Source organism: Ammodytes marinus (genome assembly GCF_949987685.1).
Source record: "Ammodytes marinus genome assembly, chromosome: 10".
NCBI classification, from domain to species: Eukaryota; Metazoa; Chordata; class Actinopteri; order Uranoscopiformes; family Ammodytidae; genus Ammodytes; species Ammodytes marinus.
In genome coordinates, this window is record NC_137214.1 from 22,326,261 (window position 1) to 22,353,980 (window position 27,720).

The 27,720-nt window shown below is 38.9% G+C and overlaps 1 protein-coding gene across 1 annotated transcript in view; it reads left to right on the top strand.

Annotated features, from left to right (window-relative positions):
- Window positions 1-27,720, top strand: part of fstl5 (follistatin-like 5) — a gene marked incomplete at both ends in the record, with an annotated part of 148,075 nt that overhangs the window by 61,186 nt on the left and 59,169 nt on the right. Inside the window, 2 exons of the mRNA XM_080036085.1 lie at window positions 9,944-10,140; window positions 13,049-13,169. Of these exons, the coding sequence (XP_079892211.1) occupies window positions 9,944-10,140; window positions 13,049-13,169 (318 nt within the window). The remainder of the gene's footprint in view (window positions 1-9,943; window positions 10,141-13,048; window positions 13,170-27,720) is intronic.

Here is a 27,720-nt window from a genome sequence, read left to right on the forward strand (position 1 = left end):
CCCTCCCTGGAGGGATAGGCTTCTCAAATCGCGTTGCTGCACCACACTGAAATCTGCGACCAATACGGATATGTGACCATAGAGCCTGCACGAGCGAACCGAAAATCGGACTGGGTGTGTGACCAGACCAAAAGCAGTAATAAAAACTATATAAAAACGGCTTTCTTTGCACTGATGGTCTCGTTTGCTGTTAAAGGTAATTTATGATTATCAGAGGAAACATGAGGCTGTTTAAAAGATATTTAAATGTTGCTCGTAGCCGCTTTAATGGGAATAATCTGAACTAGAAGGCAAGAAAGTAGAACTAAATTTGAAAGTTTAATTGCATTGTCAAGTTGACAAATAGGCCTACATATCTTACGGTTAGTTTGGGATGCACTGGCTTGACAATTTATTTCGTTATTGGGTTCCTTTTCTGGCTGCAGCCTTTGGATAACATGTGACAACCAACCCCCCAAAAAATGTGACGAGCAACCCCAACTTGAAGTTCTTGCTAGCATCAAGGCCAACAACCATCGGACAACTAATTAGCTTGCTAACCACAATCTAAACTATAGTTTACCCTTCACACTTTTTATAGGTAACAAGGGTTTTGTTATAAGCCCATTGTGTAAAAGCCTAGAAGAAAAATACTGAGGAGTTAAATATTTTCAATTTGACATGAAAAACACAAACAGTCCTCTCACCTGAAATTCAGCAGTCTAACTCCAAGGAAGACTATGTAGGTGACCTCTGATCCCAATTCTGCTTCTAGTTCCGAGATATAACGATTGTGACAACCAACCCGTGTGACATATTACCCCGTTCTCCCCTACTATCATTTGGAAAATTTAGGCTACACATTTGGTTGATGCTGTCATTTTTATTTTGCACTGACCGACTAAAGCCAGACTGGTGTGGTATTTTGCACCAGTTTCTCTTTTTTACGGACATTTAAGTTCCAAGCAAAAGATAAAAATGATCTAATGTGATTAAAGTACAGTACGGTTATTTGAATCCATTAAATTTAAAGGAAAAATACTATACCGTGATATTGGTCCATACCTCCCAGCCCTAGGTGGGTGGAGTTATTATGTGAAATTACTTTATGGGCAATTATTTGAAATACCATGGGCAATTATTAAAACATAAAATATATACTGTATTTTTTCAAATCATACACTGTGTGTTACTGCAGTCTACAGTGTTTTCAAAGAGACAAACCATTAATATAACATGACTTGTAGTGCATTGATCTGAAGAACAGCACGCTTGGCTTTGATATTAAAACATGTTCCATTTGAAAGAAATGTTTGAATTCAGCTAGAGTTCCTCCTACTGCCAGAATAGAACCCAAATTAAATTTGTAACCATTTGTATGTAATATATTGCACCTTTACCCCACACCTACAGTAGCACCAAATATACAAATCTCTTTTTAGGTTGAAACTAATTTGTACGGTTTGGTGTTATTTTTTGTAGTGTAAAATTCATTGCAGGCACAGCCAAAACCCCTGCAGGTTTGTACACTCAAAGACAAGCTGGTGTCTTTGATCGATGTGTTTATTTATAGCTTGCTCAGCTTCAAAGCATCCTATATTAATTTGCATGTTCATTATGTTCCTAAAATGGTCAATTATTCTATCAGAGGTGTTTGGGGAGGACTGGGCCACGGATCCCAAACAATCATATGACAAATTAGCCAATTAATGTTTGATGTTCCTCCCCCCTGTTGTGCTAAATATGAGGTTGGCATTATAGCCTACTTTCATTGATGTTAACAAGACTAGTTAAAGGCAGAAGTTATATGTTTTACTTATAACTTATAACCAAGGAAATATAATAAAAGTTTAATCAAACAGAAAAGTTTAGGGGAGCCTGACAGTGGTTGTTGTCTTTCCAAACTTTTTGTCTGTAAAACTATAATTTTCTTCCAACAAATACAGTCTTAAATTAAGAATGTATTCATCTATAATTTGTTTTTTTCTCTAAAACTTATAAATAATTAGGTATGCAGTTGAATGGCCAAATAAATGTTGTTGCAATAGTGTTTACTTTAAATGAATGGCCCCGAAGATTTGCAGCAAGATTACTTTCCATTAAAGTATTGGCTAAAAACAATTTTCCTCTTCAAGTCAGTATCCTCAGAAAATACATAGTATTGCTTTCTACCTCCTCCCTGTCTTTTGTTTCTGCCTACTTTCCCTGTCCTGGATATCAAGCCTTTGAACGATTTGGTGAAATGAGCTGCCAACATTGCTTGAAGCAATGCATTTGTGAGTAAGTCACAGATAAAGAGATGAAGAGGAGTGTGTGTGTGTGTGTGTGTGTGTGTGTGTATTGGCGGGTTGCAGCATTGTGGGCGTTGTCTAATATCAAAGCGTTGACTTCATTCTATGTATAGCCCAAACCCATCCGACCCAGTGACGTGACAAATGTGCTGAATCTTCAGGTGCTGGAAAGTGCAATAAAGTCAGCAATGGATCTCTTGACATGACATGCCAAATGTTTAATCCAGAAAAAATAAGGAATTAATTGACCTACATAATGCCATTCAATATTTTGGCAGTATGACACTTCAGTATTTCAAAGTAAGACATTATTGAAATAACTTATAACTTAAATATATATTTTGTTGTCTTCTGCTGGTTTGGTGATATCACCCAATTGTGAAATTGCAGGAGTGAATGTTAGGTTCAAATGTTGAGTTTTAGTTTGAATGAGAGGCTGTCAAAACCGTAATGACTTAGCTGGCTTCCAATACAGCAGATTACTCCATACATCAGAAAACATTTCGATTCCTGACAAACCATCAGCAAGAAAAATGCATGTTATGGACACAGAGGAAATGCTTTACAATCCAGCTGACCTCAACCTGTTTGTCAAAGCAATCGGTTTGTACCAAAAAAATAAAAATAAGTAGTAGTGGCAGGTGAATGTTGTGACAAAACTGCCTTGTTTCCATCCCTGTTGGTGAAGTTGAATGTGTTAAGACCAGATCAATAAAGGCTGTAAACTATGCAATATCTGGGGTAGCAGCTCGATAGGAATTAAAGTCTTAATGGTTCCCAGCTAAGAGTTGAGGGTCTATATAGAAGATAATAGACTCCTGTAACCTAACGCTGACCCCACCATGGTATGAAAAGCAGGACTCAGGATTCATTGCGATGATCAGTGTTACTGCTGGTCAATATAAGGGTCTGCATTTTACCCTCAGTAGGAGACTGTGAGTGTGTGTTTACGCCCGTTATTGTACATAATATAATTTTAGATACTCCATAAATGCTGGACAGATACTTGTCCTCCTGTGTACCACAAAACAGACTTATGGCGGACTTAGCCATGCAGTACAAACACTTCTTAGAGGATGAGAATCTCTGGGGACAAAAAAAATCATAGTTTGAGGTAAACACTGAAATGCTGCATCAAAGAAGCAAACATTTGCTGAGAGCAAAGAAGCAAGCAAGCTGTGTAAAATGTAAATGTCATTACTCTCTAACTGTTAGTAGGACACAGCTTACTAGTCATCCACAAACCTAAGCAGAGTTGCAGGACCGATGATTATTATACAATATAAATTATTAACTGACCCAACATATTCTCAACTAAAGTAAACATAATTGTTTCATGTTTTCAACAAATTATCTTCATCAGTAGATTACATTTGCTCTGATAGCTGCCATAGGTGTTTTAATGTGTTGATGTTGCCTTAAAGGTTCAGTAAGCGGAATGGTCAGTTTAGCTAACTTCCTGTCAGTTACTGCAGTTATCGGTCCCCTCCCTCATCCCTACGTCACCACATTAATGCAATGCGGTCTTCAAGCAGCGAGTTATCTAGCATCATCTCAGATCCATAAGTGTGATAAAACATGATAAAAACCATTAAAACAGACAATGGGAAGGATTTTTAGCTGCTCAGCCATTGTAGGCGCATACATATTAACCCTTCTGTTGCTCTGCACGTGCACCGTCAGTGAGACGGGTGCCGGTTTGTAGCGTTCTCTCTTGTGATTGGATACCAGTTTCGGGATCCCCGAGAGGTTTATTTGCCGATTACATGCAGCGTGAGTGAAACGTGAACACTATACAAGTGATCACTGTACGAATAATTTCTAGGGAACCCAACATACCAAGCCCCTTGAGGGTTTTTTGGGTTTCCTTTGAATGTTTTTTTTTTTTTTTTTACATTAAAAGTATCATTGTCATTATTTGTTTAACATGGACTAAATAAAGAAAATAAAAAATATTAAACATTTGAATCAATACAGTTTAACCATAAGGACAATGTTGAGAACATCACTTTTTAAGTAGCAAATTATTAAAAAAAATCTCTCTGGAAATGTGGAAAATGAGAGAAGAAGAGAGAACAGGGAGAAGTAGAATGTGTAGTCAGCAAATGGGAGGCTTATCTCAGCAGAACACATATACTGACTCAGGCCAAGTAGCTAACCTGCCCACACTGTAAAGGAGCATCACCTGTGTTTATCGAGGTAATTTATTATGGCAAGACTTCTTTTTTGTTAGTAGCAAAAGCATTGTAATTTATAACATTGGACTGTTCTCATTCCCTTTGTGTCTCAGTCAAACATATTTAGTCTTTAAAACAGCTACTCTACACTTGAGAAATTGTCCATGCCTACTACAAAACCCAGTCCCTGCTTGTATGGCCCCACTGTGGAAAAACAATATTCCCAAGTCTGTCTGTCTGCTAAGGTCCAAATATAGACCTACAGTGGGTTGATTTGATGTTTGTGCCTAGGTGTGTTCAGCCCCTGGGTCACCGTCCTCTATCATGTCATCAACAACACCTGCCACTGAAGGAGTAAGCTCTGTGTAATCAACTCAACTGGGATCAGATTTGAGAAGTGAACAAAGCCTTCCTTCTTGCTATCCCTTTCCCCTTCTATTCTTTATCTATCTGACTTTCTATCTCATTCTACCTCACTCTCACTCTCTTTTGGGTTTGTGGTGACATTCAATTTTGTGGAGAACTAGTTTAAAACAATTTGCATCTTTTATGAAATCAGGGCAAAATGACAAAAAGAAAAACAATGAGTCTTATAATTAAGTTAAGCCTTAAAAAACAAAAATAAAAAAAGCTTTTCCATCTACAGCCCAACTCACTTGCATAATTAATGCGTTGTATTAATTTAATGAGCTCTAGCTTGCAACATTGCTTGGCCGTGCTGTAGATACAACTCATGAGTCAAAGTGAGTGAGTAGTATGTTTTCTTCCACTGTCAGAAAGAAATTATCCATCAGAACACACAACACATCCATCATAACCATGTTTTAACAGAGTTAGGACAAAAGCCAAGGAAACCTGAAGTTGGGGGTACTGCAGGTAAAAAGATGAAGATGGCAGAGGTGAGTTCAATGGTTGTGGTGAGGTTCGAGTGCAGCCTTGTGGATTATAATAGTCCCCTTCAAGGTGAAAGAGGACGGGTGGAGCGTAATACATCAAAGATTGGAACAGCAGCGTTCCTGATGAAAGATGGGACGGAGAGAATTACACCTGCTTCCAGGGAGGAGGCCGTGGTGACAGAGACTGAAGGAAAGGTGGAAATATGTCTTGACTTCTTACCAAACACACGGTTGTCCTCAAAGAAAGTAAAGTTCCCATATAGGCTCATAGAAATTCTCCTCCACATACAAATGACCACTTGTTTGTTCAAACACTCTTTTTTATATATTCATGATAAGGGACCTTTTGTGGCTTTTCTTAAGTTGGAAAGATGAAAATAGGGTCATGTTCTTAAATTACTGCAAACTGCCTGTCATGCCAACACTCTGGGAGGGTTTTTGCATGACAGGCAGAGATGTGTGTGTTCTCTTTGCCTGGGGTCTGCTGTGATTTCTTCTTCTTCTTTTTTCGCACCTGTATCATCCTGGGCAGAGCGACTGTGAGGAATTTGTGGCCCTACTGCCCAGATATCCATTTCAGATTCAGTCAGGTGTTGCGGCAGTGACACCTCTAGTTGCTCTTAAAGATTGCAATCAGTGACCTCTGATTTGGCTAACCCAGTTGTCACAAAGTGCTGTCTTGATGTATTGTGAGCCGTCGCAGTACCCAAGGCCCTGGAGACGTAGATGGGAAAGCTGGAGGGGGAGGTGGGTAGCAGGCTCCATGGGGCAAGTGTGGGACCATTTCAGTGTTGACTCTTGCTGAATCACCTTTTCTTTATGAATAAAACAGTAGTGCTTTTAAAGGGGTATGTGTAGAAAGGGGTGGTGGTGGGCTCACTCGTGGTTATGGCCGAAGTAGACAGTGGACAGGACTGAGAATGTTTTGGGTTTTTTCATTGACAATTTTATTTGTATTCTGAGAATGTTTAGTGTCATTTAAAGCTTTGGACTAGAACAGTAAAATAACATGAGCAGATATTTGCATGTTGAAGTAAAGTTAGTTTGTTTGAGCAGTTTCTTATTATTATAGAGTTATTATAGCCAGAGTGTTCAAAATTATACTCAAATACTAAAAAATATGCAATGGACCAGTACAACTCTGGTTTACAGGCCAAATTAAATGTCTGTAGTGAAATAATCACTTTTTCTGTGTTTTAACAAGCTGATTGTAATGTTAGGTGCCAACAGTAAAGCATCAAAAGTCATCGTATATTGGCTCAACGGTTATTCATTACACAATTAATTTGGCACACTGTGATTAATTGTTTGCTTGCAGTTAAACCTTTCTCACGTAATACCGTTGGTGGAAAGACTGTTTGTTACGCAATGCATGGACTATTCATCATTACTTTTTCATTGACACTGGCAAGGAGAAATCAAAACAAAGAAAAAGCACCATTGATGTACCTGCTGAATTCTGGAGTGCATGAATAGCTGCATTGTACCTGCTGAATTCTGGAGTGCATGAATAGCTGCATTTTTTGAATAGACATTTTTTAGCCTGATCTTCAGAGCTAATCAATAGCAGTACAGTATACCAATAGAAGTGATAGTGACAATTATACAAATGGTAGCTAAAAGCTCTTGGCTTGAGTTTAATAACACAGCTCTTTATAAACAGATGAGCAGCTTCAAATGAACAGTTCAAGACAAATATTAAGAGGCAATGGCTTTACATAATGAACCCTTGCCAACCTCTTGCCAGCCCATCTGACCCAAGACATTTGTCACCAGCATGGTCACTGAGCAGTCAAAGCCAAACAGTAGCCTAACCCAAACGGTGAAAAGAGTGCATCGTGAAAGGATGGTATTCCAAAGTGTTTTTCTAATTCTCACAAAATAGTGAAATATTGAGTGATACAGCTCCTGTGAGTGGATGAAAAAGTCGCACTGCATGACTTCACGCAACAAAATGTATTCATTTAGGCTATATTTATTTCCACCTTAAGTCAGCACAGCCAGGTCAGGATAGTTTAGTTTCAGTTTAGTTTTCATCTCAGTTTCAAACAGCTGGTTGCATCAGCTGATCGGCTAGTGACAGCAGGAGTCAGTCTAAAGCCAGTGACGATCACTCAAAACAAAATGATAAAATAAAGCTATCTCTTCCTCCCTCTATCTGTCTGCATATCTTTCTCTCTCCACTGCACATTCACTGTTATCCATGCTTAAAGGAAGCAGGATTATAACCTCATTTAGCACTATATTTTGTTTTTGAATATTTTAAGATTCTATTTCAAATAGCCTTTGTGGACACAGGCTATTTTGTAATTCACTGTGGATTTAAAAATAAATAAAACCCAAAGGTAATTGAAAGCAAAGTCATATTTTCCTTATCTTTGCCTTTTGTATTGTTGTTGATCTGAAAATTATCCGACCCGTGACTCAAAAGCCGAGACACGATCCATTATCCGTTGCACCCCTAACTAAGACCTCATATACATGCAATCCTTTACAGATGGAAGACAAATGAATGGTATAAAACAACATTAAAGGTGGGGTCAGCGATTCTGGAGAATGCTTTTTGTCAAAATCACTTTTTATCATCAACATCAGTGAAAAAACTCCTCACAATCTGCTACTTGTACTTACTGCATGCTCGACGAAGAAAAATCCAGTGTTTATACACAGCCTAGGCTCTGTAAACAGGCATGTTTCTATCTACAGTGAGCCCCCTCTTTTTTTCTACATACCCTTTTTACATAGCCGTTTACCTCAGTTTAAAGAGCCTAAGATGTGTATTAACACCAGCTTTTTTTTCAGTGCACACAACTGATTGTAAGGAGATATACTTATACTGATTTTGACAAAAAGTAATTTTGCAAATAAGGGTTCTCCAGAATCGCTGACTCCACCTTTAAGGTAAGGCAAGGCAAGTTTATTTATAGAGCACATTTCGGACACAAGGCCATTCAAGGTGCTTTACAGATGCAAAAACAAAAACACATCAAGAATAGAGCACACATTAAAAAAATACATAAAAAAAAAGCGAATGAGAAAAAGTGTAAGTGTTTTATGGTCTTGGACCACTATGAGTCTGGAGACCAGCTTCACTGTACCTTGGCATACAGTATATTCTACTTGTGTACTCTACTAATACTACTGTACAGGAAGAGTAAACATCATTCTTTGAAAAAAATATCTCTCGAGTCATTTGGTGTTTTTTTTACACACAGGTGCAACATTTCTGTAGGTGTACAACTGGATTGAGAGCTGGTAACTGCAAATGCTACAGCGGATGATTCACAAAATGTAACATTCATCAAACCATCAAATTACTATTGTTCACTAAGAATATTTTGAACCAGAAATATTTAGTTTCGACTAATTATTTGTCTTTACCTGGTAGCATAGGGAAATATCCACAAATGATTTCTATGTTTTTTAGGGTTTAAACTAAACACGACTCATACTGCTTGCATCAGATGCAGTGCTAAATATTTTAATGCCAGGAAACGTACAAGGTCACAGCAAAATTATATGAACATGAAAATAATGTATAGTCTTTGGGGAAGCCCATTGATTAGGCCGTATTAGGAAAACTTATGTTAGCCTCTCATCCCTGGAAGCATCAGGATTAAACCAAGTATCTCATTTAAATGCTTGCTGATTCTTCAAGTTGTTTTTGAGGAAGGACTGCAGGATTTTTGTTAAGATAGAAATGAGATCCCAGGCATCTGATAATGACATGTCTTTGTTTTCTAAGGTTGCGCTGATTCCACCTTACTAGTCATCAGCTCTCAGCGAGCACCAGTTCTATTGAGCTGGGAACTCATTACCGCACTCACTAAATCATTCTCGCCTGATCGTCTCCAACAAAGTTCATTTGTCTCGCAGACGACTCCACGCAGCAGCTTTTATTCCTTACTTTTCCTAAGTAGGTGATCACACTTTTGAATATGGCAGAGATGTCACCTTTCTCCCCTGAGATTTGAAAAGCATCTCAGTGAACAACAGAGCATTTCTTGGTTGGTTGGCATCAGCTAATGTATCTTATTAGATGAGAAACACTTCCAGATCTAACAATGAGGATTCAATATGACACGAGTCAACCGCTAGTTCTAGTCATTATTTTCTCTTTGCCTCGGCTCTACTCTGAACCTCTCAAGCTTTCAAGTAGTTGGCTTCTTTGATGTAGTGCCTTTGATGGCGGATTGTATATACAATACCATTATGTTTTCTGTTGCCGTCAGGGCAGGCTCTTGACACATGTGTGATGGATAGGTTAGTCACTTTCATTGTGTTGACAGCGCTGCTGCTGTCTTTAGTCTGAGGCAGTGAAATACTCGACTGTCACTGTTGTTCCTCCGCTTTACTAAAATTACCCTTACTATTTGTTCTTATGATGCAGTCAATCATACCAAGCTCAGAATTGGGTTCAATGCTTTTAATCATTGACCTCTTTCAGTACCTAGGAGTCATTTAGGTATAACGTTTGAACGTCATTCAAACAAAGAAAAAACATACTTTCCTCTCAGCTATTGCAGTTTTTACGACTTCATGATACATGTTTTGCCCCTCTCCTCACCGTCCTGCTTCTCCGCTTTCTTCTCTTTCCCAGATGATAACTGCAGACTGAGTGACTACCGTCGGCTGAAAACCAAGATTCTGGATTTGCATGACAAACGATACATGGTGTCCAACATCCATGGTGCCCACAAGGAAAACATGGCTGCCAGGAAGCAACTGGTTGATATTATGTTCAAACGCTTTGATGCAGATAAAAATGGTCAAGTAGATGCCAGCGAACTCTCACAGGTAAGGGTATGAATGAAACATGAGCTTAAATACACTTTGAGATACCTTATTTCAAATATAAAATCAATATGATCTTCACTCAGTCAATTACTAGCATAAAGGTGAAATGCAATAACCTTGACTGAAGCTAACACAGATCGTCAGATTTTGAAGTTTAATTGAAATTAAATGTCAGTTTTCTCCACTAAAAAGAGGATATTTAGCATTTTGCAACTGGATTTCGATCTTTCAAGAAACCCAATGGCAACTCCAAAGTCTGAAGAACGGCAGGGTCATTTTTATTTAAATATCAAAAGGGAAAAAAAGAGAATGCAAATGAACAGACCATCTGTGTGCTCAGGTGTTTAAAATAGCTGCTTTGATGTCTACCATAATTGTGTCCATTTTACTCCTCTTACCCTTCGCTCTGTAGCTGTGGTGCACGGCTCTTGGTAAATCTTTTGAAAAGCAATGTGGGTCAAAGGAGCCTTGTGCTTATGGGAGGCTGCAGCCTTTGACCAACACTGCCAAGAGGCATGGTTGTACAAAAGAAATGAGAAAGATATTCCGTGCATAACAAATAAAGACCCTCAGTACATATTTAAGGATTGATTTAATAAAAAAGTGTTTAAATTATTTAAATGGTAAGCATTCTGTGGGGTTTGCAGAATCATGGAACCTCAGTCAGGGTTCCTGCTGATCCAGTAAGATATCCCATCTGTGCAGGGGTCACCTTGGTATGCTTTGTCAGTGCCCACTTGCTAAAAGGGAAAGGGGGTTGTCTCATTAGAGTAATTTGAATATATTTTACTATTTTCGGTGCTAAATGTGATATTTTTGCCATATTTTTATATTATTTACATATGTTTACATCTTCATGGCGCCCTGTGAGTAAAATGTTAGTCAACTAACCATGTTGTTCTGTGTTTTATTGAATAATATTGTCAGTGCTCTGAATGTGAATTTGAATATGCCCTTTAAACCTATTGAATACTACTTTGGAAATATTTCTAAACCCCTTGATGTTGCTATTTTTCCAATTCCAAGCCAAGCTGTACCACTCAACCAGGTGTTTGAATGACACAAGCTGGACAGCAGTAATCAACATCCGGGTGGACAGGCACCAGGGCTGGTTTTAGCCCTCCTCCCCTTGTTATCCTTGATAATTTATGTTAATATAAGAATATTTAACACAGTGAGAGTTTATACAAAAGAAAATGTAATATTAAACATCAAGCAGCAATCATGGCCCTCTCTGACTTTTAAGTACACAGTGCTTTGTAAGAACACTAGTTTTCTGACTTGGTCTTGTTATGTTCTTTAGCTTCAGTATCAAAATTATTTATAATATAGGTAGTGTTAGTGACACGGCAACTTAAAACGCATGCCTGCAGTATTTGCATGCTACAGTCTGATGAGAAACATTTGGGCTTCTGCTTCACCTTTCATTAAACTCACTGCATAATAAATAATTGCAAGATAAATATCAGAGCGAAACAGCTTCATCAATCTGATAAATCAGTAAATAAATTAAGGCAGTTTGGGGTTGCCAGTGCCTCACCATAGGGGAGCCTGAATATGTTTATGGATTGGGTCTTTAATGAGTATATTAAATGTTGTCTCTGATGTCATTTCAGAGTAATTATAAAATCAGAACATATTCCTTCTTTCCGAATAATGTTTTTTTTTTTCAGATTCACTTAGAGTGCATTGCCAAGGAATCTAGAACTTGTCTTTATCCTGGATACTGTAGGAATATGTATTGACAAAAGATGAACATGAAATAATAGATCTATTCAAATTAATTGTTGGTGTTAACACGTCATCTAAAAGAGCACTACACAAGTATCACAATCTTATCGGCAGTTGAAAGTACAAAACCACGGTTTGAAACCTTGTGCCCTAAAGCGCCCTTTATAATTGGAGCAGTCTCTGATCTCATCTGAAATTCTAGAATGAAAATACTTTATCCTGGCTTACTTGACTTGCTAGTGTGCACATGAAGGGGCTCAGGGAGCAACCGTCCCTGCCCTTTTAGTCGTAGGTGCCCTTTTAAAATGGCAAATCCAAGCTGTTTTGCATTGCACATATCTATCATCTGTCCAAGACAGAAAGCTGGAATTCATACATTAAAGTAAAAATAAGAGGAGAGTACCTTGTCGACTCATTTTTCATCCTCTTATCAATACTTAGGAAGCCTTGTACTTAATGTCAGTGCCAGTGTGTCACTACCAAAATGAGTCTAATGTCAAATAGTCAAATATGTATTTGAGTTCTGCAAATCTGCATAACATTTTAGGGGTTTATTGTGCAAGTCAGTCATTACTTGATTATATCAAGTATATACTAAGGATATGCCATTACAAGTGACTCCTACATTTTGGGCAAGCCATTCGGGAAGGGAAATGCACTGATCCAATGGAAGAGGCATGATGGATAAAGCCATCCCTTGTGATCAGCATTTTGACAGCTGATCTAGTGTGATGGATGTTTTACTGTCAGGCCTTTGCAGAGGGTGTTGAATAGGATCATGCTTTAGTGGGATGATGATTAAACCTGCACAGTGTTTGGGGCTCTTTCTCCATCAATGGTCAACAAACTTGAGTGAAGTTTGGCAACACTTAACTGATATTTGTGCAACACTGACTCATAACAGAGATTAGATATACATTTTTCAAAGTAGGCCGTAGATTCAATGCACACAGTAAGTGCATTAACATGTCAATTTAATGCTGCTTAATGATTTTATTCAACAGTTCGGACACTTGCTTGTGTTATTACTTTTCATCCCCCTCTAGGGGGGCCCTGTAACTTGTATAGTGCCTTTGGGTTTCTTGAAAGGCGCTTAACAAAATTAAGCTATTAATGAACACAGTGGAACCAAATGGTATTGTCCACTTTCTCCAACATCAATGTATTCTCATTGAAGGTCATCAAGCAAGAAGGCCTGTCCAAGGATGTCTCTGAGTGCACATTGTTCGACCTTCTGAAGTATAATGATGTCAATGATGACGAGCACCTGACAAAAGAGGAGTTTTATACAGCTTTTGGTAAGTCCAAAGTTTTGTTGTTAGAAATGTTTTGTGTTATTATTAAAAACAGAAGTTTAACATTGTCCATGATAGATACAAGGTCAAGGTCAAGGTCACTTTTATTTATATAGTACCTTATAAGAACCTAAATTCACCAAAGTGCTTTACATAAAATACATAAATTAAAATACAACAGCACACATTAAAAAACACTTACAGCAATGACACAAAACAATTCATTAAAACGTAAAAGCCTGTGAAAAAAGGTGAGTTTTAAGAGTGGACTTGAAGGTTTCCAGAGACTCAGATGAGCGAATATGGTGTGGTAAGCTGTTCCAAAGTTTCGGGGCAACCACGGAGAATGCACGATCGCCTTTAGTTTTAAGCCTGCTGTTTGGCACATCCAGAGATAAGCTGTTTGCAGACCTCAGAGCTCTGCTTGGTCTACAGGTTTAGATAAAGCATTGAATATTGTTGTACCCACATTAAAATAATCTGAGTGATTAATTGGTAAAAATCTGAATGTGTGAATAATATATATTGAAGTTTATTATTGATAATAATTAATTAATTAATTAATTAATTAATTAATTAATTAATTAATTAATTAATTAATTAAAGTGGCTACAAGGAACTATGGCGGCTGGCGGCCCCTTTGGACAAAAGCGTTAGTAGTTTTACGACGCCAGCTGTTGTTAAGCTCTTTTCTAGCGCGTGTCGGCCGGTGCGAGTGTCAAATGATTAGGACGCAATATAGTGCATGTCCTTGTTGAAAGTGTGAGGGCACCGGACTCTTTTGGCTCCGTGAGAGTGGTTATTGACACTGCATCAACTAATGCCAGTCAGTGCAACACACACCTGATTTCAATGAGTTGATGCTGTGTCACTCACCACTCTCACAGAGATCAAACTTTCCGTGCCCTTACAGAACGCGAATGAACGAGAGACGGCAGTATGGATCACGATGAGGTAAAGTGTTCATGTTGTTGTAAATAATGACTATTTCAGATGAATAATGGTCATCTGATGATGATGAAGCAAAGTAAACTTTGTTTTAGTACGGTTCATTCACTTAGGATTAAACACTGCAGGACTAGTTCACTCCAGTTAAATTGTCAACACGTTGCTTGGCAACGCCCTCCTCTCGCCCGTCTATCACTCTCCCTTTTAGCTTTTTATTGTTCTTCATTGAATTTTCTTTTTTTCTTTGATGGTTCTGCCCCGTTATCAGCCATTATGCCGAAAAATAACTGTCTCAAACAAGGCTCCCCTTCCCTTACCTGGAGGGATAGGCTACTCAAATCACGTTGCTGCGCTACACTGAAATCTGCGACTAATGCAAATATGTGACCATAGAGCCTGCCTGCATGCGCAAGCCGAAAATCGGACTGAGTGTGCGACCAGACCAAATGCATTAATAAAACTATATAAAAACTGCTTTCTTTGCCCTGACGGTCTCATTTGCTGTTAAAGGTAATTCATGATTATCAGAGGAAAAATGAGGCTGTTTTAAATATATTTAAAAGTTCCCCTTAAAAAGAAAAGGTAACTTAGATCAAATAAGCAATATAAATCTGTAACAAAATGAATTTGTATACATTATTTGAAACCTACGATTTTGATACTCCTGCTACTTTTTGTGCTGCTTATCCTCTAATAGGATAAAACATAGGCCACATGTCAAGTAATAGCGTGAAGGGCTTTACAAAAGAAAAATATAGTCTAGTAAACACAGGAATATATTTTGTAGTGTTTGATATCTCGACAGAGGTTTTCTTACACTGAACTCCAGATAGTCGCTGTTTTGTTGGCCTTCAGATATTAAGTCCACATGGCTAGATGGAAGAGCATGGAGTTCGCTCTAAAATAAGTAGTCCACACCGACTGATGAGCACCTGTTTCCTCCTCTTGTTTCCTCTGCGTGCTCTCATTCATGCTTCCTGTGTGTCTGACATTTTCAGTCAGCTCAATATCCTCTTGACAGAATATCGTCTGACATTTGGCCGGCTTGACACATTTAGCAGTGGGATAGAATTCATAATCAACCTTCATCTCATCAGCCGTTTGTTTTTAAAGCATTTCTTAAGGCTGGTCTCATCTTGTCCACTATTTTTCACCTTACTATACGTGGATCTGTGGGTGCAAACCCCCTCTGGCAAATCATGAAAAGAGAATAACTTCAGCCTATCTAAGGAGAGATTTTTTTCCTTGAAGACTTGAGTTGCTCTAACTCCAACTACCCATCCTTCCATTTTAAAATATTTTTTGCCAGCTTCAAGCTTAACTTCTGACAAGAAAAAAATGATATTTCAACCTCTGTAACATATTATTTCCCGTTTTTATTTGTCGCATAATTTTATTCAGACATAATGAAAAGCTGAACAAATATAGAAATAATAAAAAATAAAAAATAAAAGATCACCAGTAGTCATGTGGTCCTAAAAAGTGGTTGTAGATCTTGGTCAGACAAGCAAAGCAAAAGCCGGATAGAAAATTGTATAAAAACTGCATTGAGTTGTAAACTGGTGTCCAGTGTCAATTAATACTGGATTCAGTAGTACTAGCATTACTTGAAAATTGTGTTGAACAATTGCATTCAATGTTCTTACTAGGGGCAATTTTAGCCCCTTTTCAGTGGTGTCTCAGCGCCCTTAAATGTTATCCGGGCACCGCTAAACAATTATTTATTGATGGAAAATATTTAAAAGAAAATAATAATAATGAAAAAAGTTCGAAAATAATCTGGCCCATTTAGGTTTTCAAAAGCTTATTCAGTTGGAAAATCACACTGCTACATTATGTACCCAGCCAATAATCATGTATCTTCTAGAAAATAAATGTTAATTAGAAAAAACATTTATTTTTATTATGCTATTGAATGGATTAAAATACAGTAGTCCATCAGATTTACTGGGCATGGCCAATCTATTTTATTGCTGCTGATGTTTTCCCATATACAACACAACACAAAGTTAGAGCTACATGATTTTACTTGTATCATGTACAAGCAGATGATGTAATGCAGTTGTAGGCCTCTTCAATAATGACTTGAGTAATAGGCTTGAACAACTTGTAGGTTGCAGATGTATTAAGGAGACCAGCAGTGCAGTAGAGCAACATGCATGGACATCGATGGATTAATTTGGCCTTCGAGACCATGGTCACAGGTCTTGAGGCAAAGTAACAGATGTTCAGTTCATGCTGACATATTCTGTGAGTGGCAGTTATAAAAATCCATACAAATAAGCGCTGTCATAAACTGAACTTCTCCATAAAGTATATCAGTTGCTCCAGTGTGTCCAGAATTATGGTGCATCTTGGAAACGAACAGCAGTAAATTCAGAATGACTCGGAGGATGAAAACGGCACCTGTCCGACTTATCTGCTAATAAGGAACCTTTACACACCTTTGTGGAATAATCAAAGCATGGCAACCTTGTTTGTCAGGACAAAAGATAAGACTTTAATACCATGAATTATTCATTTCTCATTTGCATAGACTAGAACGAGATTGAGAATCAATTTGCTTCAGCTAGCAGTAAGGAAACTGTCTGGCAGAAGTGATGTATTTTAATTAGATGATGTTACAGATATGAATTATGTCTATCACACTACTGATAGACAGCCCCTTGTCATAGTTTAATAATTTGGTGAATGATGGCCTAGTGCATCATGGGTAAATAGATAAGGTGTCATCCATCATAAAGTGTCATTAACTCTTGGTAGGAGAGTGTGTACAACACATTGGGGCATTGAATTTAAGTAATTCCAACTATATGCAACAACTAGATCCATATTGTTGTCTTTCTAAAGCCTACATTATTACAGAATAGTAGGCAGGCATAGCCGTGATCTTGAATATACTTTCCTAGATTATATTATAAAATATTATATAATTTGAAACACTGTTTGAATATGTTTACATTATTATCCTGTTTTTTGGGGTGTTTTTATTTTCTGGCGCTGTACACTTTCCCAAAACAAGATAGTTTAAACCATTTTGTTCATTCAGTGCTCGGGAGGTCTATCATCTGATTTTAGCTAACATTTTTCAGGCACTGTTAACAATGAACGGTGTCCATAAATTAGCTAAATATTAGCTAGGTTTGGTAGCATCAAACAGAGGCTTCATAAAAGCTGTGTGTAGAAGCTTGTAAGGCGGACTGTGACTGTGTCCTTGTGCCCAAGTGCTCTTAAAGCCCTTTGAATTTTGCCTGGACAATCACAGTGTGCTTTCCTCTGCACCTCACAGTTTAGTTTAGTTTTGTTACCCCTACTAAATGCATTCTCTAAGCGTTTAGACATGTCGCTTCTTACACAACAATGAAAATGAATGTGCAAATGCTCAGAGAGAATCCTCTCTTTAAATGCTCCCTTAAGCTAGTCTCCTGGCTTAAATCTTCTCCCCAACAAAACTTCTTCTTAGGGACATGCCCAGCAGACTTGCTTTGAATCTTGTTTTTTGACACATGTGAAAAGTCCTCATCCCACAGAGTGGCCACACTTTAACACTGCAATTGCAGCAACAGTATATCGGTCCTACTGACTTGCTATATACGACACTGTTATGATGACAGTAGTTAGCCTAATTTGAGCTTTTAGCTACAATGTGTATATGTTTAAAAATGTTGAGGGTTTTAGATGCAACGTGTATTTATTCACTACACATTATTCAACTGATTCATAGTAATGACCATAACTGTTATTTTCTGTCAAGTACAGTGGTAGTGCTTTTTGTCCCGCAATGCTGTCTAACCCCTGCTTGTTGTTTTTTTGGTGCCAAGATATTGATCCGAACCCTGACACCTCCTGATAGAATACACAGCCAAGAGATACAACTCTTTGATTTCTGCTGAGGCTAGAAGCCTTGTTATATATATTCCTGTGGGACTGGTGGGAAACTTGAACTGTAATGTGATCCATTATATTGTAATGTTGATGGGGTCCTCACAATGATTGCATGAGTTGAAGTTGGGGACTGACGTTGTTTTAGGGACAGCAACAGTATACTGTATGTACATTTTTTCCATACTTAACATATTGACTAGTGCACATATTGAGCTTACCTGCAAAAAGTAAACCGTCTTTTTTATATTTATTTCATAAAATGTCTAAGTGTGGCTAAAAATGTTAGGTTTTGGCAAGTTAACTAACAGTATGTTGTCAGAAAAAAGGGCATTTACAGTATACCAAATGTAGGATTGGATAGGTTTTTGTCCATAAATCACAATACAGCAACATTTACCAGAAGGGGATTTGGGTCAGTTCAAGTGGTCCTTAGGCAAATCAAAAGGACTAAAGGAAAATGTTAGCCCTAGAAGAGCCCTCAATGATCTCTTGAAACAAACTGTATGAACCTCAGTACTTAATACAAAATTGTGGTCCTTGTGAAAGTCATAAGAACATTGCTGTCATGGTTAAAAGAAAATGTTGTGTTAAGGGTTAACAATAGCTACATTGATGGTCGAAGAAAACTTTTATAAACCTTTTTTGAATTTGTGGAGTAACATGGGGGAACATATCAATTGAGGCTTTAGTTGGGGTTTTCTTCTCTTTTATGCAGTCTGTTTTTGCTTCGTCTACTTTTTGTTTCATTCTGTTCTATTTACTTTATCTTGCTTCTCATTACTCATGATTTAATGCAAAGCGGCTCTATTCTTGTGTGTTTTCGAGAGTGGTGTAATCCCCACATTGGCAGACAGTTTTTCCAAGCTTAAAAATGAGTTTACTGACACTCCCTACTTCAGTGAGATCAACAGCTCAGCCTTGTCTAGGAAAGGCTCCTTCTATTAATGTAATGAAAAAATGTATGGAAACTCAGGCCTTAACTTGTCAAAACTCCTGCTGAGCTATCCAATCACATTCAGTGAGAAGTGGTGTTAAAATGATTCCATTATTCATGGCTCATTTTGCAGCATGCAACTTTTCTATCAGAATTAGAAAGATATAATGAATGTGAATTACTGTTATTTCTAAATGATCCCTAACTAAAGTAAAAGTAACATTTCCTCTTGAACTTGATGATATATTGAATTTGATGCTATTGTTTGATAAACTGGGTCAATTTACAAGTCAGCGCAGTGCAGCTGATCAAAATAATTAAGTACGGGCCCTCAAGTATTGAGGGCCCGTAACTTATTGTTATCTACCATACTTATTCTTACTTCTTACTTATTCTTCTTATTTCTTCCGCCACATTTTCTAATACTTATTCTTACTTCTTCTTCTTATTTCTTCCACCACATTTTGTAGCTCTATCTCCTCCCACACCGTTGCACTTAGAAACGCAAACATTTCACAGAATGTCTTGTCCCCACCACACGGGTTGTGCTATTATTCAGTTTTTTGAATTTCCACTAGGGGGGCGCTGTTATTAAGCCCCGACTGAAAAAAGTGTGAAAGGCCACGCCCCGCACACCGTAAGTCCGATTCACTTGACATTTCTCACACAGGTGTACGTTAGGGTGCTCTACAAAAAGCCTCTGGGACCATATAAGTCCGCCTGGAAATATTTTCCGCTAATTAGCATAAACTGAAAAACAGGGTTTTAACCACAACTTTCTCAGGGGCACTTTACACGACAACACGAAACGGTGCAAACGCGGAAAAATTCCCGCGGTTGTACTATATCATTTACAGGAAAACAGCAAACGCAGGCATGAAACCGCAGGTTTTTGAGATCACCTCCCAGGGAGGATTTTTTGGAAAACTTAACGGTTTTGTTTTCCTGTAAACACCGAAACCATTTCCCCTGATAACGCTGACGTCACGGCTCCACCCTCACACATGCGTAGTCTATAACATTTGCTGTCAAAATACCCACAACATAAGCGAGTTATAAAGTTAGAAGACAACATGAACGGTGTCTCCACGGAGAGTGACGTGCAGGGCTAAAATATAGCCTAACACTCGCCAATTTAGTCCAAGCGATTACCGCAGTAAGTTATTGAGACCACCCGCCACTTTGTCTGGGGAAAGATTTGTGCTCTGCCTGTTTTTCTAGCTAAATAAACGTGTGTCACTTCTATATGCCAGGGGGACACAGCTCTCTCTACATTAAAAACACTATCAGCGTGCAGCGGTTAAGCTAGCGGCTACTGTTCAACAAAAGGAGCATTAAGGCTACGGCTTCAAAGTAAAAGCATTTGGCTTGGCACTGCTGCTACAGCGATTTCGGCCCGTTTCCTCTGAAAACTTGTGTACGGGTGAAGATGTCAGATAAATTGTGTCTGAACGGGTTTTTTTTTTTAAACCAAAAACTGGAAAACTGTCACGTTTTCACAGTGTAAAGTGCCCCTCAGATTTTACTCTATCAACACCAAATTTCTCACGAAGCCTCTGGGACTATGATGCACATTTCCGTAAAATATTAGTAGGATAGCTTGAAAAACATGGCCGCCATTGACCAAAACGTTTACGCAGGGGCAGGGCTTAATAACAAATTGGCCATAACTCATTGACCATAGGTCCTATTATCATACAACTTGCTGGATATGTGCAGAAGACAAGTGGTAGCATGTCCCTCGAAGTTTGTCGAGATTAACCCATAGGGGGTGCCACAAATGCGAAAACCATAATAGAAAAATGCAATGTTTGACAGGCCACGCCCCTTTCCCAATCACTCTGATTGCAACCTTCAATTGGCCACAACTTGGGACTCGAGTTTGGAAAGCGTGCAGCGGCGGTTCGTAGAAGCGTTTGATCCGGGCCGACGGGTGGGGCGCCGCCGATGCGGGGTTGGCGGTCAGCGCCGAGTGGCCCGTACTTTTAAAATCTCTGCGGGATTTTCTAGTTAAAATTATTGTTATTAAACAGATTATAAATATTTGTCAAGGTTTGGATTAGACTTTAAGTGTTATATATACAGTATCTCACAAAAGTGAGTACACCCCTAACATTTCTTCAAATATTTCATTATATCTTTCCATGCGACAACACTGAATAAATGACACTTTGATACAATGTCAAGTAGTCAGTGTACAGCTTGTATAACAGTGTAAATTTACTGTCCCCTCAAAATAACTCGTCACACAGCCATTAATGTCTAAACTGTTGGCAACAAAAGTGAGTACACCCCTAAGAAAAAATGTCCAAATTGGGCCCAAAGTGTCAATATTTTGTTTTGCCATCATTATTTCCTAGCACTGCCTTAACCCTCTTGGGCATGTAGTTCACTAGAGCTTCACAGGTTGCAACTGGAACCCTCTTCTACCCATTCATGACGACATCAAGGAGCTGGTGGATATTAGAGTCCTTGCGCTCCTCCATCTCCCGTTTTAGGATGCCCCAAAGATGCTCAATAGGGTTTAAGACTGGAGACATGCTTGGCCAGTCCATAACCTTTACCCTCAGCTTCTTTAGCAAGCCAGTGGTCGTTCGGAGGGGTGTTTGGGGTCGTTATCATGTTGCAGTACTGCCCTGCGGCCCAGTTTATGAAGGGAGGGGATCATGCTCTGCTTCAGTATGTCACAGTACATGTTAGAATTCAATGAACTGTAGATCCCCAGTGCTGGCAGCACTCATGCAGCCCCAGACCATGACACTCCAACCACCATGCTTGACTCTAGGCAAGACACACTTGTCTTTGTACTCCTCACCTGGTTGCCGCTCCACACTCTTAACACCATCTGAACCAAATAAATGTATTTTGGTCTCATCAGACCACAGGACATGGTTGCAGTAATCCATGTCCGTAGTCTGTTTGTCTTCAGCAAACTTTTTGTGGGGTTTCTTGTGCATCATTCTTTAGAATAGGCTTCCTTCTGGGATGACAGCCATGCAGACCAGTATGATGTAGAGTGCGGCGTATGGTCTGAGCACTGACGGGTTGACCCCCCACCCCTTCAAGCCCTTCAGTAATGCTGGCAGCACTCATACGTCTATTTTCCAAAGCCAACCTCTGTGTACGACGCTGACCACGTGCACTCAACCTTTGTAAACTGGGCCGCAGGGTGGTATTGCAACATGATAACGACCCCAAACACACCTCCAAGACGACCAGTGGCTTGCTAAAAAAGCTGAGGGTAAAGGTTATGGACTGGCCAAGCCTGTCTCCAGACCTAAACCCTATTGAGCATCTTTGGGGCATCCTCAAACAGAAGGTGGAGGAGCGCAAGGTCTTTAATATCCACCAGCTCTGTGATGCTGTCATAAATGGGTGGAAGAGGGTTCCAGTTGCAACCTGTGAAGCTCTAGTGAACTACATGCCCAAGAGGGTTAAGGCAGTGCTGGAAAATAATGGTGGCCACACAAAATATTTACACTTTGGGCCCAATTTGTAAATTTTTTCTAAGGGGTGTACTCACTTTTGTTGCCAGCAGTTTAGACATTAATAGCTGTGTGTCGAGTTATTTTGAGGGGACAGTAAATTTACACTGTTATACAAGCTGTACACTGACTACTTGACATTGTATCAAAGTGTCATTTATTCAGTGTTGTCCCATGGAAAGATATAAAGAAAAACGTGAAGAAATGTGAGGGGTGTACTCACTTTTGTGAGATACTGTATATATATATATATATAAACTGAAAAACAGGGTTTTAACCACAACTTTCTCAGATTTTACTCTATCAACACCAAATTTCTCACGAAGCCTCTGGGCTTATATATATATACGTATATATATATATTAGGGCTGTCAAACGATTAACATTTTGTATCAGATTAATCACAGGATTCTGTGGATTAATCACGATTAATTTAACAATTCGAAATATGCCCGAAAAATTCGAATTTTCTCTATATATTGTTGTATGAACGGAAAGATAAATGACAGAAGGTGGATATGTACATTTAAAATTAGTATGTTTATTCATTGAAAATCCAAATGATGGTTTTAATACTGAAAATAACTTTAAATCAAACTAAAATATATAGGCCTACCTACCAAACCATAATTCAATTGGTCTGTCTCTTTATTATGTCTTTGGGCAAATATAGGATAGGCTATAGAATGACATTTATTTGGTGAATCTATAGGTTGTGCATTCTTGAATACAACTTGATTACAGTCCGCGGTGTGTGTGTGTGTGTGTGTGTGTGTGTGTGTGTGTGCGTGCGTGTCTGATCACACACACCGCTGAAAACTGCAGACGTTTGTGTCCTCGAGGGCTCTGAACAGAGCGGACAATGTTTCTCCTCCTGCTGCTTCGACATCAACTGTCACCTGCGGCAGTTGATTTTATATACTATCTATGCCCGTGATACAGACGTGGCCGTTAGCAGTTTAAAACTTAAAAACACGGCACGGGCTAACGTGCTGCTATGTTTGGCTGTGCGCAGCTACTGATCCTGGGTCAGCCACAACGTTAGAGTAGCCTCGTTTGAGCAGGAGCCGTCTTGCTCAGACCCTCGCAATTATGACGTGCGTCTTGATGAGTGCACAGCAAAAATGCTGCAAAAATGCTGTGCGCTCAGCAAGACGAGCGTCATAATTGCGCAGGTCTTAGCTAGACGGCTCCTTCTCAAACGAGGCTAGTGACTGTAGTACAGAGCCGGTGGGATGTACGGAGCGGATCATTCTGCACATGTGCTAAATGCGTTAAAAAAATGTACGTCGATAATTCCAGAAATTAATCACCCTGCGTTAACGCGTTAATTTTGACAGCCCTAATATATATATAACATACTAGAATTAAAGCTATACATTGTTGCTGTTCTTGCTGTTGAATCTTGACAATTCCAGTAAAAACTGAAGAGAAATGTGTATATAATCTATCTATTATTATTCTTCCGGACAATTACACATAATACATCATTTTTAACTAGCTACTTCAAACACCATTCTGAGGTAGGAACCCTTTTCGATGCAGCTACCTCCATTGCAAAGAGAGGTGCATCACTGCCCAACCTTCTGCAGTTTTTAAAGCTCCTAGCATAATTTGTTCTGCCTTTGTGGTTTGGGAAGTATAATCATATGCAGCTGCTATACTCCCAATTTGAATTACTTTATTTTGTTAACGTATTGACTACAGTAGGGGAAGGTGGGGTGATTTGTGCAACTTTTTACTCAAAGTGATTTTAAAGTGAGGCCTTGACAGTTATGTCTCCAACTCAAATATGTACATATATTTCAGGATGTTGTGCATCCCTGGCAATAAAAACTTTGGATCTGGAATAAACTGTTTAAGAAATATAGCTTTCGGAAAAAAAGTTGTCTTGACGCACAAATCACCCCACTACGTGGGGTGATTTGTGCGTCATTGTGTCACAATGACAAAGTCACCATCATCATCTTTCTGGCCATCTGAACTCTCATCAGTGGTGTCGTTAAGTGGAATTGAGATGTCACTCTCTTCTGAGCTACTGTAGACAATCACTTTCTTTTGGTGACCAGCGTATACAGCCATGCCACTGGCACAACTCTCAGAAATGTACTTTGCACTAGTTGCTCCGTGCTTGTGGAACCAACTGCCACCTGACAAATGTGATTCCCCCTACATTTCTGCCTTTAAATCAAGGCTCAAAACCCATATGTACACCCTGGTGTTTCCTCCCCATTAACTATCTTACCTCTGCACTACTATCTGTGTTTATGTGGATGTATGGGCTTTACGTCTTTTATTTTGGTTATTGTTATTGTACCTTCATTGTTTACCTACTGAATGCACTATGTACAGCACTTTGGACAGTGCAAACTGTCATAAATGTGCTTTTATAAATACATTTTACTTACTTACTTACTTATAACTCACCCAGGCCCTTGCGCACAAATCACCCCATCCCCAGAATTTTGGATAATAGGCATGATGCAGCAATTTAGGGTTGACATTGTGCTAACTATATAGACTCAAAGTGTAGCATACCAAAGCACTAAACATGTGTCAAATGTTTTCAAACGTGTCTATAATTGTTCAGACACAATAATCAAAAAACCTTGATCATGGAAATTTTACTTTGAAAGGCAAAACACAGTTTTTTGAGCTTAAATGTGCTTATATCTTATTCCTTGTGTCTCCCTTCTTTACAGGATGAGTCAAATGGATGGCTCTTCTTAAATATGTGGTCACATTTCCAATTTCTTCCACGGTTTTCTAGAAACAAGGGGTTTTGCATCTTCCAAAATGCACAAATCACCCCACCTTCCCCTATATTAATATAGCAATTGACTATTATCAGGTAAGAGCCCCAGTTTCATGAGCTTTGCGGTTTCTTGACGGAAGTACAAAGCTATGGTGAATATATATTATACATGGGGTTTATTAGTCTATTGACTGTCTAATGTTGCTCAATCTGGTAAAGACACATTTTGCAGCTGGTTCAGAGGACATTGAGTGACACTGTTGAATTTAATTAATTAATGCATCAGTAGTGCTCAAGCGACACAGGAAGAAGAAAACTCACTCTGAGTATATTTTGGGGCCCCCTGACTGAGAGAGGTTCAACGTGCTTTTCTGGCTGTCAGGAGTGTTTAGCAGCTCAGTGTAAAGAGATGGCTGAATTCATCCTCTTTTCCATCTCCTGTCATCCAGTTGAAGGTGTGGGCATGCACCAGTTGCATCTGGGGGCCTATTCAGGTGTGCTGTGATGCTGATGCTAGTTGTAAAACTGTACAAGGGACAGACAATTGGATGAAATCATACTGAGTTTATTATGGGAGAGGCTGATTGATGCATTAGAAAACTATATTGCCCTCTTAAAACCCTAAAACATGCAGGTGTGTGACAGGCATCACTCAACATTAAACCCTCAGTAAAATATAAAACGACGCAATATGATATAGCTGGTAGCCATGCAGGTTTATGTATGTGAAATTTGATGGAACCATTAAATCAAGGCCTCTCTTATGCTATGGCTTAAGTGGTCCATGATTTACTTATTGCAGTAAGATAGAGCATTTTTCATTAGTTGTTTTCTACGAGATAGCTGTGATAACATTAATCCAATTAGTGCTCCTCTTAAGATCTGTTGCATACTAATGCTAGCCATTCCCTTAGGATCTATCGCAACAGGAGTCCCGAAACCGACTTTAAGCTGATCAGCCAGAGGTAATGCACTCGCTGAGGCCATTTGTTAATGTTTTACAGCCATCTTGCTGTTTATTTTGTTTGTGGGAGGAGAGAGAATGAGGGTAATAATTATCCTCTCGCCCTAGCACCTGTAATTATTGCATTGTTAAACGTAGTGTTTTTGCAATAATGCTGCAAGACCTCAATTATTTCTTCTAGCTGTAGATGTGGACGGATGAGACTTGGGATGTGGATGAATGCTGAAAGATGGGTCACTGCAGCTTTGCCTTGGGTATTTCCTCTTGGATTGTGAAGTTCAGAGTATTATAGAATAATCTCATTTGTGGAAAAGCACAGAATCCACATCAAAGATTCCAGCCTCAAAATGAAGCCGGAGTTCCTTGACCCAAAGTTGAGCTGTAGCTTCTGTGTAAGCAATCATGCATTTATTTCCATCAATGAACTCAGTTGTGCAGATTTTTGACTATGACAGTGTCAGATGATGTTGACTGAAGTTATAACCTTCAAAGATGCACAGCATTTCTTAATGACAAGTCATTGACGTTGAGATGGAAAGCCTCATATGTTTCAATTTCCAACATTAAATCAATTTAGAAGTTATCTCTGAACAATCTTCCGTATACATATAACTGCCTAATTGTATGGTCTGGGTTTTCTTAGCAAGGGAGCTTTTGCGTATTACCCCTTTTTTCTGTCTTAGTTAATAAGGTTAAACATGCTTGCATTCCCTCCCCATGTTTACTCACTCATTTATATTTATAACTTTTCTAAACTAAGTTTGTGTCTATGTCAAGAGCTGAGAGAGGTAATACAAACTTGAATAGTGTGAAGTTGGGTTATTATCTCCCTGTCAAAATGCGTTCTTGTCTTTATGGGAATCCTTAACAATCACATGACAATAAGTCATGTCATGTTATTGTTGCCTTATTGTGGAAGGATTTGTTTTATTTTGCAGTGCAAGGAACTTATGGCGGCAGTTCAACATGAAAACAAAAAGACAGTATCATCCTCTGGAAAATGGTTGGAATTTGTGTAGTTCAGCGTTCAAACTATTTATTTCTCTTTCAAACATTTGAGTCCACTGAGGCACTCATCTCTGGTGTCAAAAAACAGAAACTCCTTTCTTGCTTTGGGAGAGAGTTTGCACCAATCAACTCATTCATCCAAGATCTAAGGATGTTCACATGAATGTGTACTCTGTTTTGGGGCTGTTTTTTCCCCTTTGAGTTGTTGCGTGTGCGCTATGAATACTCAGCGTAAGATAACAATTATTTTACCATCACCTCAAAATGTCAAAATCCAAGCAATTTGAATTACACAATCGTTCATTGTTAGTAGCACTGAACATCACATAGAGGGAAAAAGAGAGTGTGTTAGAGGAATGAAAGACTTGGTGAAGAGAGACAGAGCAAGCAAGCGTGTGCTAGAGAATGAGAGCGGCAGAGCATGATAGAGGACGGAGTATTGGGGTTGGCTAAGCAACCTTGGTGCAATTTGTCTTCTTGCAGCAGCCCCCCTTGCAATGTCTTGCAGGCTCATGCTATTTTCCCTGACAAGCTTGTTGCCTCCAGTGCAATAGGTGATTTACCTCTCACCGTGG